The sequence below is a fragment of the Salvelinus sp. IW2-2015 genome, linkage group LG30, assembly GCF_002910315.2.
Source record: "Salvelinus sp. IW2-2015 linkage group LG30, ASM291031v2, whole genome shotgun sequence".
Lineage (NCBI taxonomy): Eukaryota > Metazoa > Chordata > Actinopteri > Salmoniformes > Salmonidae > Salvelinus > Salvelinus sp. IW2-2015.
Window position 1 is genome coordinate 22,277,931 of NC_036869.1, and position 13,578 is coordinate 22,291,508.

At 45.0% G+C, this 13,578-nt stretch overlaps 2 protein-coding genes across 2 annotated transcripts in view; one reads left to right on the forward strand and one right to left on the reverse strand.

Annotated features, from left to right (window-relative positions):
* aard (alanine and arginine rich domain containing protein) overlaps positions 1-13,578 on the reverse strand; it is a 348,357-nt gene that overhangs the window by 139,638 nt on the left and 195,141 nt on the right. The gene's annotated exons all lie outside the window — the stretch shown is intronic.
* The window catches only part of LOC111955132 (exostosin-1b), a 98,165-nt gene continuing 85,614 nt past the window's right edge, over positions 1,028-13,578 (forward strand). The window contains exon 1 of the mRNA XM_023975230.2: positions 1,028-2,865. Within this exon, the coding sequence (XP_023830998.1) occupies positions 1,922-2,865 (944 nt within the window). The 5' untranslated portion in view covers positions 1,028-1,921. The remainder of the gene's footprint in view (positions 2,866-13,578) is intronic.

Here is a 13,578-nt window from a genome sequence, read left to right on the forward strand (position 1 = left end):
AAAGGTCGCTGGTGTTGGGGGCCTAAAGGAGGCTTTGTCTCAACGGCACACTAATACCCTATTTACACTACTGAGCCGAGCCGAACCAAGCTGAGATGTATTGAGCTGGGCTGGGTACAGATCCACACAGCCATAATTTATGGAACCAAGCTGGAAAAGACCACGAGAAGAGGAAATGTATGGTTCAGGTTGGCACAATAGTGTGAATCAGGAAAAAGCGCAAAAAACTTTTTTTGCCAGCACTGTATGGTTCAGGTCGGACTCGGCACTATAATATGAAAAGGGTAATACTGAGGCTGGCTAACACCCAGGATTCTGGCACAGCTCCCAGCCGGTCCCTCTCATTGGTCATGTTTAATTACCACCCCCTTCCCCCCTAAACTAATTGGCCATAAAAAACGAGGATGGCCCCTTCACCCACCCTGAGTGTTGTTCCACAAAATGGCAGCTGTGTAGATTATGAGGCATGGCGTGACTCCTCAAGAGCGATTTGGAGCTATTAATCTTTGTCATTAGTCAGTGCACTTTGGTTTGTGTGAGACTATATTTTTCGGCTCTGCACATTTATAGTTTGAAAGAAATTATTTTATATGTTTGTGAAAATCTTTAGATGTATTACGTCTGATCAACCTATAGGCCTACACTTTCACTCCTGAACCATCAATTTGTGCTGTGTAAACGTTACCGTAGGGCGCACACCTTTGGTTAACGTGATTTTGTTTGCGCACTAAAGCAACACTGGTTCTTGGCCACAGCGTCAACCTCTACTAAAGGAAATAACTTCAAACTAGTTATTTCAAGACAGTGGTGACAGTTTATAATCATTACTTGCAATATCATTTGTAGAAAATATATATATATACTTTTTGCGCAAAGTATTCGATAGTTTTCGATATTTCACTCGTGCTTTAAATTCTTCGGCGAGAGCGCTCCAGTTGTGAATGGGTGCATTCGAAGTACCGCCTTTTCCGGCCCCAAGGATAGACCAATGAGAAAAGCGTATACACACTGATGGGACGTCAAGTCTGCTGCCATCGTGTCGGGATTGGAACATTACAGAGTAAGAATCGGAACAATTGAGCGTTTGGAAATTGGACACTAGGATCAAGGAATCCCATATCGGTAACAATTGCAATGTATTTGCGAAGGCACATTGTAATTGTAAGTACTGTTTGAGATCGTTGCGTTCGTTTCTTCGTTTATATCAGGCCCTATTCTCCGATGAGATTATTTTTTTGCGTGTATGAGGTCTGTCTGGAGATTAAAACATAAGAGAAATGCAGGGATTTGTGAGGCTACATTTGCACTGATGAACCGCTCTTGTTCTACTACGCTTTACTCGTTCGTTTATGGAACCATGGAGTGAAATATCGCCTTAGAAAGCGCGAGGAACAAGACGAATTCTACTCCGAGACCTCTGGATCTAAACCCGCCACACCGACTGCTTTAAATCCCAGCCGGCGTGTTAACGACTKTACATCTCAAACGTGGGATACCTTTTCTGTGTTGGCCAAGGCAGGGAACCTCATGAACCCCTGCCGCTACTCTCGCAGGGTAAAGGGCTAATAAAAAGCCTCGGGCACCTCTAACCGGGCGCAGTTTAGCWTTTGAATACAGCTTGGCTGTATGAGGGAGGGAGCGAGAGGGGCAGAGAGCGTAGGATATCTGATTGTTTTTTACTTGGTCGAGGGAGTGAAATGGTCAAACTAACTGGAAGGGGGAGAAAACGCATTTAAAATCGCCCACATGCTCTGGATCAATCGCTGGATTGGGGCACGGAATACGAAGAAGTGGGAAGACACGAGTTTGAAATATTTTCGGGCTGGAAGATGGCAGAGGGGTGTAGTTGGAGGTGGTGAGAGCCTAACTTCTGGCCACTTCGAATTTATTTGTAAACACCTTGCCCCTATTCGTAGGACACATGCAGGCCAAAAAACGATATTTAATCCTGCTCTCCGCCGGTACATGTCTAAGTCTACTGTTCTACTTTGGAGGTGTACAACTTCCATCTTCGGGCAGAAACCGGCATGACCGTAGCCACAATGGATATCGCCCCGACCAGCCGTGGCCACACTTCTCGGAACCTTTACAACAATTCCTACTCTGGGATCAACCGGACACCGAGGAATACAACATTCACATATCGCCAAGGCAGAAGAGGGAAGTTAATACAAGTGTGTACAAAGGCAAAAGATGTCGCATGGATTCGTGCTTTGATTTCTCAGCATGCAAAAAGAACGATTTCAAAGTGTATGTCTACCCCCAGCAGAAAGGGGAGAAAATCTCAGAAAGTTACCAGAATATTTTGTCGATTGTTGAGGGATCCAGGTTCTACACCACTGACCCGGGTCAAGCTTGTYTATTCATCCTGAGCTTGGACACCCTGGACCGGGACTCGCTGTCTCCGCAGTACGTGCACAATCTCAAAACCAAGGTCCAGAACCTTCATCTCTGGAACAACGGCAGAAACCACCTCATATTTAACTTGTACTCTGGGACATGGCCGGACTACACGGAAGACCTRGGTTTCGACATAGGCCAGGCCATGTTGGCCAAGGCCAGCATCAGTACCGAGAWYTTCAGGCCCAACTTTGACGTGTCCATCCCGCTGTTCTCCAAGGAGCACCCTAGGACCGGAGGGGACAGGGGGTACCTAAAGTACAACTCCATCCCACCTTTCAGGAAATACATGCTTGTGTTTAAGGGGAAGCGATACCTTACAGGGATAGGGTCAGACACGAGGAATGCCTTATATCAYGTCCATAACCAGGAGGATGTGGTGCTCCTCACCACCTGCAAACACGGAAAGGATTGGCAGAAACACAAGGACGCACGCTGTGAAAAGGACAACGCGGAATATGACAAGTAAGTTATGATGTGTTGACAGATTAAAACGCACTTATAAGTGTGGTTTCGGTCATATTACCACTGTGTAAATGAAAAGTGACCACCTTTTGGTCTTCATAAGAGTTTACAATAGGTGTCCTTTACCATTCCAAAACTGGGCATCCTTGCGTGCATCCTTGAGGGTYTCCATTGTGTGCGGCACGGTGTGTGTTTTGTGAGCAGATTGTGAACTCATTTTATTGGCATTCAAAGCCATTGACTGTATTTCTCAGGGACTGAAATGGTTTATGATTCTCTTCCTGGCCTACCCCCTAACCTCGCTCCCTTTCAAGCGTGAACAAAAACGTCTCCAGCCAGCCTGTCAATGACCTTTTCCCGGGTTTGCCTAAATCACCCCGGACACCGCCCCCCTTACACAGGAATTGAACCCATTTCACTGATATTGTAGCCAAACGAGGATATGTACTGAAACGTTTTATTTGCAGTATACTTTAACGGAATAAAGCAATGTGGACTGTGGGTGTGTGTGACATTGCATCACACTGCTATAAACTCCCATTTATAATGAATAAGCACAACATTTATTAGGCCTAGACTTATTAGCCAAATCAGTTGGAATAATGTTGTGTATTGCTGTTAATGTAATAAGGCCTGGCCTGGCCTACATCCCAAATCATTTTCATCATAATGGCCATATTAGTTTGATAGTAGGCTAGGGTTGTGCTTTGTGTATTATCACTGATGGTGGAGACCACAACTCATGTTGGGTCGTAATGATGCCAGTTTTAAGTCAAATCACCCAAAGGACAGGCATCCCATTGTAACCATGATAGGAAACTTTGTCATGGAAGTTTATTGCCACGTTTATTTCTCAGAGATTGACACAGGTTTGTTTTAGGCTGCGTTGCCTACTTCTGATTTGAATAGGCCTCTAAATCCTCAGTAAACTCAGGCATGTGATAACTCACCCCCCCCCNGTTACTGTTTAAAAGTTCAGGGAAGTGAGAGATTGGATGAAACAGTACTCCATTGAAGTGTAAATATTACCAGTCACTTGTGAGGGGCCATAACTAGCCCTATGTCCCAAATGGCACCCTAATCCCTATGTAGTGCACTACTTTGTGTTGACCTGGGCCTAAAGTAATGCAGGGAATAGGGTGTCAGTTGGGATGCACACTATATCTATAGTCCTACTATATCTATAGTCCTAGTTTGGTCAAAGGGAAATCTAACTAAAACTGAACTTTTCATGATCCGAAACTCGGTGAAATGAGAACACACTGCCCTATAACACATCGCCAATTGCAAATATGTTTTTAACAACATCCCCACAAGTGCTTGTCCATTTTGTCATCTTTCTCCCCTTCATCTGCCCTTGCAATCTGCTCTTCTTCTCCCAGAGTGATGCTTTTGGCTCGTGTCACCTGTAGAAATGTCATCCATTATCTAAATTCTGGGTAATTGTCTCTCGACTGCTCAGGTTAGCACTGACGTGTCTTGKACTGGTGAGTACTCTATGCGCTGCKTTCACAGCCAGAGAGTGTCTCGCAATCAGTGGTGTATAATTTTTTTTAGATATTCTCTCCTCTGTCCATAGAGCTGTAAAACGATGGAACTGTCAACATGGTGCCTCATCTCAACCTTTTTCCACTCTTGACCTCTGACCTTTCAGCCTCTAAGAGGAATGTGGCAGGAGCAGCAGATATTGGAAGGCTTTTAAACACACGTTCACACACAGGCAGTGCCTGGTAGCCCTGGGCACTGTTGAAGGATTTTTAAGCCTTGACAATTGAGACATGGGTTGTCAGTGTGCCATTCAGAAGGTGAATGGGTAAGATAAAATATTTTAAGTGCCCTTTGAATGGGGTATGGTAGTAGCATTGGCGTCTCCTCATGGACGCCAAATATTTGACAAGTAAAAATTATACAATTTTGTCTTTCGTCTGTTTTTTCAGAATTTTCGGTCAATTCGCAGGTGGCTGAAACTCATCGGAGAAATCATCCGAGTGAGGTGAAACAGAACCTCTCTGTCTCAGTATGTGTAGCCCATGTATCTGATGCTGTCTGGAATTAAAGAGTATGACGTGTTGTCGATGTAGCATTTGATTGATTGATGCCAGCAAGCATCTGGCYTACCTTGATATAATAAATAATTTGAGCTGAGGTCAACGGTTGGTTGTCCTGGTGCAGCATAACGCCCCCAAAGGGAGGCCAGTTTTAGATTTGGCTTCACACCAATCAAAACACATCCTAAGCAAAACATCGTCAGACAAATGTCTGTTTTCTGGTATCTTTTTGTTGATGTCYTGCAGTAGCTGGCTTGCTAAATTGGCCCTTTCCCAAGCCACGGATGGAGATTATAGACTTGTGGCTTTGACTTAATTCTCTGTACAGGCCAATGATTATGACTGATTCTGATCTTACCATAAATGCGTATATTGTGCCACTGGCCTGAGATGATTGAAGTTCAATATGTAGCCTTGATGTAGCCTAGTAGGCTCACGTTAACTAGCTAGCCAACTTAGCTGGTTCATTGTTGCCCATGTGAGGAAGTTAGGCTAGCAAACCGCTTAGCTAGGTAGCCAATGAAAACAACGTGTACTGTATGGCAGAGCCATAGACCGTTTTGCCATCATGAAAGAGAGGAGGATGGCGTTGGTGTTCAACTAGTCTACGAGTAGGGTGGGTCAATATAAAAATAAAATGTTTACTTGCACAAGCACACACAGTCGGACACAAATCAGTACCATGGACAGCCACATGACTACATTTTTTTCGGTGTGTTAAAYTAAGCAAATTGCCTTATTGATTTGGTGTTTTAAGTTGAAATGTTGCCGGAATAGCGGAGACGGTACACCTGTTGTCTTTGTGGTGACTCTGTGGTTCTAAATCAGTAGTTTGGTAAACGGTCAAACATGGACTTGCTTGACCGTTCTGCAGGTCACATAACTGTTTGTTACGTGCAGTATTTGCTTGTGGACTTCACCGGACACATTTTGCTCTCTGGTGAAACAAACGTATGTGTAGTTGAATTTATTCTGCCACTGTGACTGTCTTTTTGTTGCTGTTGTCACGTTATTATGGTGTCTCACAGTGGTGTCTGAACAAATGGGTTGTAGAGCAAAAACGCAATTATCACAACAGGTTGTAATATGGCTTTTCTATTGGCTTGGCTTCCCCAGTGATTTAAAAAAATAAATAAAATGTACCCACTCACCGCTAGAGTAGTATGTGCCAGCCACACCAGTTTGTGTCAAGAACTGCAACACTCAACCGTTTCCTGTGCGTATCAAGAATGGTCCACCACCCAAATGACATCCAGCCAACTTGACACAACTGTGGGAAGCATTGGAGCCAACATGGGCYAGCATCCCTGTGGAACGCTTTCGACGCCTTGTAGAGTCCATGCCCCCGACGAATTGAGGCTGTTCTGAGGGCAAAAGGAGGGGGTGCAACTCTGTGTTAGGAAGGTGCTCCTATTGTTGGGTGTACTCGGTGTGTGTGCTGTTAGTTACATTACAGCCTATATCAGAGTACTCTATCATAAGCTATGAAAACTGTCCCAACTTTCCAACATGCCTCCTCTGAGTTCTGTGGCGTATTACTTGTTTCCTCCTCACAACTTTCCCAGCAGACGGCTAGATCATGATCCCCCATTTAATAGTTAACCAGTTTTGTCGGCCGGTATTGACTTTGTACTTTAGCCACTTCACTAGCAGGCCGCCACATCTCGAGGTCGCTCCAGGGACTCCTCCAATCAGTTGAATGGGGTGTTTTTTATGAGAGCCCGAGTGTTTTTTGAGTGTGCACTGCATGTGTAAGAGTTAACCAATGTATGTGTGTGGTTATGTGTCTGTGTTCTTTCCTGTATGAAGCCCCCAAGGCTGCAATATCAGGCCGAGGGATGGATCGGAGGGATGGTGCATTTTCATTTTCGCAACTGCGTCATCAGCAGGAATGTTCCCACTTGAGTAAATCCTCTTGAAGAGGGGGGGGCTGGCCACGCTGCGTTGTGCTCTCTCTCGTTCGTTCCGTGCTATCAGAATGAAATGGAAACACTGATGTGATTTGGGGCGACGATGGCTTGCTGCCATATTTCCATTTCCTCCTTTTACGACGCAGAGCGTGGCATTTTGTTGACACGGTGCCAGAGATTAATTAGCAAACCTGGCCAAGCAAAGACAGCATCCCCGTCTTGTCATGTTTTAAAATAGCATTATGTATACCATTTTCACATGTCAACGGCAGTTATTCTCTGGACAGATCTTGGCATGATACTAGAGTGGACGTGGCACTGGAGGTTAACACAGAACATGTCATTTGCTGCATGCCACGGCCTGATACTCGGGGGTGTCATGCTCCCCGGGTCGCGGTTGTTTGTCTTCTCTTGTCAGATTTAATACATCATGAATATTTCATCGTCCTCCTCTCTCTTAAATAAAGCACTGGGCCATGATCACACCACAATATGCTAATGACCAGCAGGAAATTAGCGGGGAATGCTAGTTTGCCTTAATTAGCGCTGTTTGATTATTTCCGTGGAAGATGTAGTCTAGCCTACACCGGCGTGGACRTGTTTGATCTCATCTGTCAATCTATTCATCCAATTTCTCCTCGACGTGTTTATGTGCCTTTTAAATAAAATAMAAAAAATATCCGTGAAGTGTTGTAGTTATTCACACGTCATGCAGAGTGCTTGTCTTGTCGGATACTAGTGAGCCAGTTTGAGACAAGCAGACATAGTGTAGAATTAGTTCCCTCACAATCAGAATCTCAGTCGTCGAGGCTTTGTACTCTATGATCGTCGGCCCCAACTCTGTGTGGGGTTTGCTCCTGATCACGCTGATATGTCGGTCTGCTTTGCATCTGTGTTTGCGTGTCTGCACATCTCTGTTATTGTGTGTGCGGGGCGAGGATGGGTTGTGAACTCTGTCTGTGCCTGGCTGAGTGACGAAGGCGAGGCTCTTCTTGGTGGCCCACTGTCACCACGGGGATTACCATGACGACGTGGCTCTTGACCCGCGGCAGCTGAGAGACCAGGCGGGACGAAACTGAGCAAGACCGACCGAGCTGGGCTTTACTGGCTCMGTCCCAGTCCAGCCGCCTCCGCTTGGCTAGTGGTGGGGAGGGATTGATCAATCGGGAGTGTTTCACTCCGAATGAAAATCGATCTGGGCATTAGGGGAGTGCCGGGGCTGCCCCCCGTGGATCATTCCCTTCATTTAGGAGCCTACTGTTTCTCCAAAACCGGAGGCAAATCACGCAGCAGTAATTGAAAGTACAAAATAACAAGGTGGGAAATGAAATGAATTCCCGGACTGTCAGGGAATGCTTGAGGCATGAATTAATAAGTGGGAGGGGTACAGTGGTAAACGCATCCCCCCCCCCCCCCTCCGCTAAAGTGATGAGTTAGGCAGGTATTATTTTTTTAATTTTACCTTTATTTAACTGGGCAAGTCAGTTAAGAACAAATTCTTATTTTCAATGACTGCCTAGGAACAGTTGATCAGGGGCAGAACGACAGATGTTTACCATGTCAGCTCGAGGTAAGTTAGCAGGCTAACCGCTCAGTTCAAAGGACACTAAGACATCAAGCTAAACAGCTGATTTGGCTCTTTGTGAAGTAAATTGAGTGAGACCGGTAAGCTGGCTGGTTCCATGTTAAAAAAAATCATGATTGAGACACGTTGTGATTGGTTGTCCATAGATTTTTTTAAATTATTTTTTTTAGCTCAGAGGCAGTCGGAAGACCTGGCATTTACATTATGGAAGCTAAATGATTTTTGAGTTCTGACACCTGTCTCGTTTAGTGCATGAAAGCTTGTTCATCTCGTCTTTCTCTACTATGTGGCACGGATATGCCGTGGCAGGGATAGAACCGTTCAGAGCATCTCATATTCTCTACCTCGCTGGCGATTTGCATATTTACTTTTAATTCTCCTCATTCTCCCGAGGTAATATTTTCCTCAACTCTTTCAGCACCACTGTTGTTCTTGGTTTCGTGTAGCGCTTCACGGCCTACATTCTGAGTGACAGCCCACTTGTGTTTGTATTTCTCTGGGTATCCGTTGACTGTAATTACTTGGAATTAGATTTAGCCTTCTTTAAGAATCCCTCTACAACCGATGAATCCCTGGCTGAGAAGCATGTGGGTCACTGGAAATTATATTCCGTAAAGCACTTCCTGTAGTCTAATGTTGTTCTATTGTCTTCTRGGGATCTCCTACTGTTAGGCTGCTCTAACTCGCCCAGTTGGCACGCGCTTTACGGTCAGTTTGAATAGGCTGTGGTTGCATGCTTGTTATCCTACGTGGACTCAATTGGTGCTGTGTGTGTGTGAGTGAGGTGGGCTATGGGCGAGGGGGATGGTCATCTCAGGGATTCGTCGCTCTACCTGAATGACTCTCKGTGACCCACATGGCGTTTTGAAACCCATGACCGACCCATCTCGTCAGCGTAGGGCAATAACCATGACCTACTTCTGTCCTGGACACTGGCCAGGAACTGGGGCCTAGGGTAACTAGCTTCCTTTTTCCCTGACTGTCCTCCCTCRGGGCGTTACAGCCACCAGGGGGTAGTTTTACAGCAGGAAAGGCACATTTGATGGCCCCAGGAGAAATGTAACACCACCTCCACCACCACCTGGCAGTACTTCAATAGAACGGCAGATAGTTTACGTCACCGTCTGTCCTCGATACACTGACCCCTTTCACCACCACGGGAGTGAAAACAAACGCTTCTCTCCACTGTATTGATATTCAAATAGTCATTTGTGAAAGGGGGTGCCTTTAAAAAAATATATATATATACGTTCCTGAAGAATGTTGATGTGTTTGGTAGAAAGTAGGAGCCTGGCCATCAGACAGTGTTTTTCTTAAGTGGTGGCAGAGGGTCGTAATGGCTTGTGCTCCTAGCTTGTACTTTATGGGTTAGTTTGACTTCCCCTTTGTGGGTGTGAAGGCTCTGCTGCCCTAGGCGCTTAGAGGGGCCCTTTTGTGTGAAAGTTTGCTCTGRTTCTTTAGCCGCCGCCTTTGCCTTGTTGACGACACAGCCCCCCCATATGGCTGCTCTGCCCCCCCCATCCCAAACCTCCTCTCCTCAATGCTCTGAGCACCGAAAGTCCAGTCCCACGTCCCTCCCCCTTAGATCTCTCCTCTTAGCCAATCATTACTTGAGGCTGCTCATGACTTTTTTCTTCTTTTTTTTCTCTCCTGCTTTTGAACCCTGGATGCCGGCAACAATGGCTGCTCAGACACTCCAGCGACCCCCCCCCCCCCCCCCCCCACCTCACCAGCCAACCCAACACTGAGGGGGTAGAGAGCTGGGGTGGAGTTGTGGTGGTGGATGTAGTGGGTGGCACCTGGTCTTATGGAGGAGACTGTATGCCAAGCATGGATGGGGAGAATATAGAATTATTTTGGGCACTTTTTTTATCAGGGCACTTTTTTTTTTAACTTTGCAGTTTGTTTCTCTGTTTATTCATGAGTTTCTACATGGCCTCCTTTTCAGATAAGGGGAATACGATTGTTTGTAAAGTGCAGCTGGTGGTACTGTTGGACGAAAGGAACTAGCGCCCGCTCTCCCCACCCCCTGGAAATGAAATGAGAACGGATTCAAAACGGGTGTTTTTAAATAATTTTAAGCTCTGCAAACTTAATCCGCTATACATATGGAATCTGGCCTGGCCGTTTACCAATTAGTGCAAACGCAGACGTAAGCTATAGGCCTTCATGGGAAGGTAATGAAGCCATTTCTTCCATTATGATTCGTTGTGAAAGTAATTTGAGGTTAAATTTCTGTTGAGTGAGTCAGCGGTGGCTCACAGCCTGAGAGAGGACCGTTTCCCACAATTTTAAACTCTGTGTTTTTGTTTTGTGACTAGGGATTTTGTGGTTTCTCATCTGTCATGATTWAATTTTTTTTTAACCTTTTATTTAACTAGGCAAGTCAGTTAAGGACAAATTCTTATTTACAATGACGGCCTAGGAACAGTGGGTTAAATGCCTTGTTCAGGGGCAGAACGACAGAATTTGACCTTGTCTGGTAAAATGATGCCGACGGTAATGGTCGCTTGTACAGTATTTTGAAACTGCATCCTGGTTTGCGGTGTTGAGGCAACCCCATCTTCGGGATCTARGCGACTTGACGAGGCCTGTGCTGGGAATCCGGCGCCTGCGCGTCTTACTCCGGTTAGCTGCTCGGCAGGTGTTATTCCGAGGTTCAAATGTTTATTTCCACAAAGTTGTGACACGACAGCACTTTGTTACCAGAGCTTCTGCTTTCTTGTTTGTCTTGACGCTTGCCCGCTAGACTCAACGTTCTCTCAAGGTGAGAGCGGGAGGGAGGTCGGGGAAGCGACGTTGTAGAGCCATAGGCACAGTGACACCGGAATTTGACGAGCTGTCTTTTAATTCGGTTTCAAGGTTCTGAAGAAGCTGCTCGTTTTATCTGGGGGATTAGTGACCCTTTTTAATGTAGCAGCGCACCTTTATGCCATTACTGGTAGCAAAACTGTGACTAACCTCCCGCCTTTCACACAGCGTTTATTCCCTGAGTCAGTGTCTCGCTTCTTTCATACCGTTTGAATCAAATCCCAAAGTTGTTCATGCATGTTTGCCACCCCTCCACTTGCTTTCTATGTTCATGGGTGTGTTTGTGTTTCAAATACTATCACGGGTAGGAGCGTGTTTGTTTGTCTGTCTCAATGAGATTTCACTGACGTCKTTATGACGTCTGTAGGCGTGCTTGTATCATGTTGGTCTGGCTCTTGACCTATGGTTGTGTTTAACCTATATTTATCAAGGTGTATGTAATACGAACTCACAAAGTAAAATGCAACCATTGTACTCATTTTAAGCAATAGTAGTGTGGTCACCTAGATTCTAATTTCAGCATYGTTTTCATTGGGATAGCGCTGCTCTGAGACAAGCGTTGAGGACTCGTCTAGATAAATAAATGTCCGATTTTTGTTGTCACTGAATCTCCGTTTGAATATTTGGTAAAAATTAGGCTGGGAAAATGTTAGCTAAATTTGAAGTGAGTGCTAAACGACAGCCTCTATTCTAGTTTGCTCATATTAGCTGATCTGAACATTTTGCTAGCATGTTACACACGTGGATTTTGCACTTCACTCGTGAAGTAGACTGTCCTACTTCAGACCCAAAGCCTGTGATTTTGTCTGATAATCAATCAATGTGATTTTGTTTCACGGAATCTGTCTGTATATTTGGTTAATTGATCTCTGGCTGGATTAGTGATACCTAATGTATTTGTTTGCTCATCTATCATTGATCAGAACAATTTAGCATGCAATAATGTAGCCTAAATCAAGTGTTTAATTTATCTATTGACTCAGATAGTAGCCTTCTAGAGCCTAGGCTATTTTCCTGTTGTCCCAATCCCACTGAAACCCAAAATCCTGAACTTCTAACTTTTATTCCGTAATCCATAAATTGCATCATCAAAGCACGTCTCGCCTATGCATGTCAAAATACCGCTATAACATTTCCCCTGCTTCTCTTCGCTGTCTCGTATTGCTGCCCATATGAGAGCTTCGGTAGAGAATGTGTTATCAACAAACGATATGAGAGTAGATATGGATATTTTTTTTTAAACAGAGTTGGTCCCTGTTAAGATGCCTTGATATTTAAACAATKTACTCTCCATTTTCCCATGAGCTGGTCTGCTATCTGTGTAATCAACTCGATTTTGTCAAATTGGGGATTCTGTCAGTTGGAGGTTGTCTAGCAAGCTTAGCAACTTTGGTCATTTGACTTTTGTTTGACTGCCGTTACAAAGTTTGTACRATTCGACAACGCTGTAGCCTACACCGGGTGCGCTYTGTGTCGAGATAGCCTAGGCCTACCGCTGAAATGTGCTGAATTAATTGAGGAACATGATAACGCTGGGAATTTATGAACGGCCTGTTTCGTAGTTCACAACAATGTCATTGGTAATCAAAGTTACTCATTACTAAATATCAGTATTCACTTGCTGTGAAATCTTTACGTAGTGGAGCAGCCAAGCCAGTSTTATGCCAACAATCTCCCCCTGCCTGAATCCCCCCTTCGCGTGAACGCGCACACACTCAATTGTTCATTGCTGCGACTTGCTTGCTAGTTTTCTTACCTGCTGAAATTCTCCTGCTCCTTCTCCTGCTCCTTCTATCTTTGGACTGCAAGGCCTGGCACACTTCAGAATAAATTTGGTAGCTCATGTTGACCAGTAGTGTGTGCCACAGAAAGTATTTGACTCTAGCCACAAAATTAAGTAAATTAGAGGGGGGGGGGTTTAGGCAGGCACAAGAAAATGGCTTTGCTGAACCCCCCCCCCCCTTCTAATTTCCTTAATTTTGTGGVTAGAGTCAAATACTACTGGTCAACATGAGCTATCAAAATGGTTCAGAAGTGTGCCAGGCCTTGCAGTCCCGAGATAGAAGGGGGGGGGATCTGGCAGGGGGGAGGCTTTCGGCAAAACACCGGCAACGTGCCGCAGCGACAATCTTATTTTGGAAGAACCTCAGCCTATGAACCATATCTTGGTTTTAAATGCTTTAAATGAGTACTTCTGATTTTTTTTGCAGTATTTCCAGGGACTCTCAGGATGAATATGAATTAGTCCCAGTATTGAAACTTGGTTGAGTTTTCGGGAAAATATGAATCCCTACTGTGTGTTGATGGGTGTGAGGTGTAGTCAAAGTATGTGCTGTTGGTGTTTTGTTTCGTTTGGACA